This window comes from Helicoverpa zea, chromosome 13 (genome assembly GCF_022581195.2).
Source record: "Helicoverpa zea isolate HzStark_Cry1AcR chromosome 13, ilHelZeax1.1, whole genome shotgun sequence".
Classification (NCBI taxonomy): domain Eukaryota; kingdom Metazoa; phylum Arthropoda; class Insecta; order Lepidoptera; family Noctuidae; genus Helicoverpa; species Helicoverpa zea.
In genome coordinates, this window is record NC_061464.1 from 117,575 (window position 1) to 121,244 (window position 3,670).

General features: G+C 38.9%; 1 protein-coding gene across 1 annotated transcript; it reads left to right on the plus strand.

The window, feature by feature from the left end:
• Positions 1 to 1,588: 1,588 nt before the first annotated feature.
• LOC124635963 (thioredoxin-like protein 4A) lies at positions 1,589 to 3,345 on the plus strand. The gene is made up of 3 exons (XM_047171930.1): positions 1,589 to 1,894; positions 1,997 to 2,133; positions 2,880 to 3,345. Exons 1-3 carry the CDS (start codon positions 1,817 to 1,819, stop codon positions 3,091 to 3,093), a joined length of 429 nt encoding a protein of 142 aa, XP_047027886.1. The 5' UTR covers positions 1,589 to 1,816; the 3' UTR covers positions 3,094 to 3,345.
• Positions 3,346 to 3,670: the final 325 nt, after the last annotated feature.

The window sequence follows — 3,670 nt, forward strand, 5'->3', positions numbered from 1 at the left end:
GCGTCGTGTTTTTGGCACTCGCGCGAAAGTTTTTTGTATTGACGGTGGCGCCACGTCTCGCTTGGTGAGTGGCAGTTTTTGGAACTAGGAGAGGGAAATGGAAGGAACAAGGAATGCATGCAAGCTCAAACACTATCAGTTAATTATGACAGATTGATATGACTACTTGCCTTACAAACACCAGATGACAACTTGCAATCGTGTTTTTTTGGAAAAATACGTCCGCTCACGAGCACTCTCTGTCACCGTTCGGTGCTGACCGGCGCGATCACTTACAAGTAAATATTACTCTTTCAAATATGTTTTATTTACGTATAGATAATTTTTGAACAAATCGAGCCAGCTTAATGATGAATTTAGTCGGGGACACTTTTTAAATTTATGTAATTTTGAAAATACACTATTTTTTTTTATATTTTAATATTAAAATATTAAGAAACACATATTTAAAGATCATTTGGATTCATTAGTGTTATTGTAAAGCGACCGTAGCTCTCAGAAAGTTTAATAATGCAGCAAAAACCGGCGTTGGGACACACCAGATTAATTAGGTTTTACTGTTTTCTGCTAACTTAATTATACTTTTTTTTTATAAATTCTAATTAGTTACATAAGGCGTCGATAGACCTTTACCTTTTACATAAAACCTGAAACTTTCATTCCAATCGAACGATATTTTCATGTGTTCTTCGGTCAAAAACACGTAAAAACTGTGTTTCGAAGAATCACCCTGTACCTAGTGAGCCATCGCATGACGCATCGCCAACTTACTTCTTTCTATTAGGCCGCGTTTCCACTGACGCGGAGCTGGGCGGAGAGGAGCTTAGCGGTGCACAAATTGACCAATGACTATGCTTGAAATCTCCGCTCCGCTTCAATGGAAACAGTACGAGCGGGGTGGAGCAGAGCTGAGCGAATATTCATACATCGAGGCGGTGCAGTGCGGAGGACAGCGAGCATTGGGGTGCAGAGCGGAGGACAGCGGGGCGGTACAGAGCGGGGCGGTGCGTGACTCGCGTGCAGTGTGTCAGTTGTCTTCGTTAGTTGTGTTAGTTGTATAAAATGATTGCTTTTTTCTTTTTAAGCGACAACATAACGTATGGTCTTTCCGAGAGATTGAGTGTAACTAAGTGCAAAAATGCGCGATTCAAAAAGTATGCTCCATTCCGCTCTGCTCCGCTCACTGACCACTCATCGCTCCACTCCGCCCAGCTGCGTTCCTCTCCGCCCCTCTCCGCCCAGCTCCGCTTCAGTGGAAACACTGACCACTTTTCACCGCTCTTCTCCGCTCCTCTCCGCCCAGCTCCGCGTCAGTGGAAACGCGGCCTTAATCCCTATTTTCTAATCAAAAACGTTTCGTTACACAACCTGAAAATTATATGTATAACGGTATTAAGATATGACGTTCCGTTCCTTGCATTCACGTACCTAGGTCAGCGCCATCTAGTCATCAGCTAAAAAAAGAATTTAACAAATGAAAAGAAATCCCTCATTGGGAACCGGGTGGTTGGGTAAGCAGAAAACTCTCTTTAAAGAAATTTAGTTGGCAACACCGTTCGCTGACTCTGACAGTTGAGAATTTGACATTGACACAGGACTTTTGACGTTGACGCTACTTACTTACTCATAATAATTTCCAAAGAGATAATTTCTTATTCTTTCCAGAGTTTTTATGCTCAATACACATTAATCAGATATAAATTAAGTATGTACTATAACTGACTTTAGTGAAAGACAACGGAATCACGAACAGCAGTATTCAGGATTGCGTATTTAAGTTGACGTATAAACAAGAGAAGACAAGCAAAGCCTCACCATGAGTTACATGCTGGGACATCTGCACAACGGCTGGCAAGTGGACCAGGCCATACTGTCCGAAGAGGACAGGGTGGTTGTAAGTAGTTTAGCTTTAAACATGTTTTGTTTGGTGCCTGAAGGCTGTTACAATGCAGTAGTAGGAAGTAGTTATAATGACATGACATGGTGTGTGTTCCAGGTGATCAGATTCGGGCACGATTGGGATCCAACCTGCATGAAGATGGACGAAGTGCTGTACAGCATTGCAGAGAAAGTAAAGAATTTTGCAGTCATCTACCTGGTGGACATCACGGAGGTTCCAGATTTCAATAAAATGTAAATACCTATGCCTTTCATGTTGATTATATCACTGTCTCTGTAGAATGATCATATACATCCTTACTTAAATATTACCATTCTGAACTTATCATCTGCCTAGCCTTCCCAAATATGTTCCTAACCAGATGCAGCTAAGTACCAGTCTAATTAATTTCCTACATACTTCCCTATGCACTACTTATACCTATTATGTCCTCTTCAAGCATAGCCCCTTGTGTACCTACTTCATATACTCAAAGTCAAAGCTTTTTATTTCAATGCAAGTTAAATTAGAAAGTTAATGAAATCAATGTATCAATGTATTGCTGTGTAAACTCTTGTACATCTTATAATATGTATCTGAATTTAATGAATGTGAATTTTCAGCCATATTAGATGGAACCAACCCTACCCCAAGGTTCTGCTTTAATCAGTTAAGATATAAGATAAACTAAAATATTTTACAATACAGTTTTGAAGAGTTTGAATAGGCTCTTATGTAATGGTAAACAATCTTGATAGGACTTTATTTTTACAGAAATACATATTAATAAAATAAACTACTGTTAAAAATAACAATTGTATTAACTTTCTAGCAAATAAATTTTCTTATTTCTTATAGCTGAGTTATTTGGGTAATCGTTATTTTTTCACATTCTATTAGTTTAAAAAGTATAAGTCATTTGAATATTGTTAATGATTAGTTAAGTGTGTAACTCATTGGGAGTATAGTTTGGTGATTGGGTACATGTTTCGCTGTGCAGGTACGAGCTGTATGACCCATGCACGGTGATGTTCTTCTTCCGCAACAAGCACATCATGATCGACCTGGGCACGGGCAACAACAACAAGATCAACTGGCCGCTGGAGGACAAGCAGGAGATGATCGACATCATCGAGACCGTGTACCGCGGCGCGCGCAAGGGCCGCGGTCTCGTCGTCTCGCCCAAGGACTACTCCACCAAGTACAGATACTAGGACACTCACTTGCCGTGTCTGTCAAACTATTGGATCTTTCAAGAGTTGTTACCAGCTGTAAAGTTCACTGTTTGACTATTTATATATTCTGCTCAGCTATTCTAGGAAGAGAAAGAAAACTATATAGTTAGTAGCTTCCGCAGGATTGTTCTATTAGTCACTAGCTAACAGATTGAAAGTGGTGAAATAAGAGCATTGTTTTAAATGTTCTGTGTTGTATAGGTTTAAAACTATTATAAAACTTTAATACCAGTATTGTCTTTTATTTCTTAAAACAATAATTTGCCCCACCCAAGCTATTCATATCAGTACTTTCATATAGTGCTATGGTTATCGGATCTGCCATCTAGTCATTAGGTACAATCAAATCTGAAAGTCGCACTACATACATAGTGATGTAAAATGAAAAAAAAAAATTTGCATCGTTTTTTTTTTCTAAATTTGTTTTTTTTTTAGCCTATGTTTTAGTTCAATTTTCAAAATTTCCCTTTTGTTGACTTAATATCAATGAATGTTGCCGATATTTTTATATCAGGTTTTTCAGTGTGCGTTCGCGCAGCGGAATGTTGTTGAATTT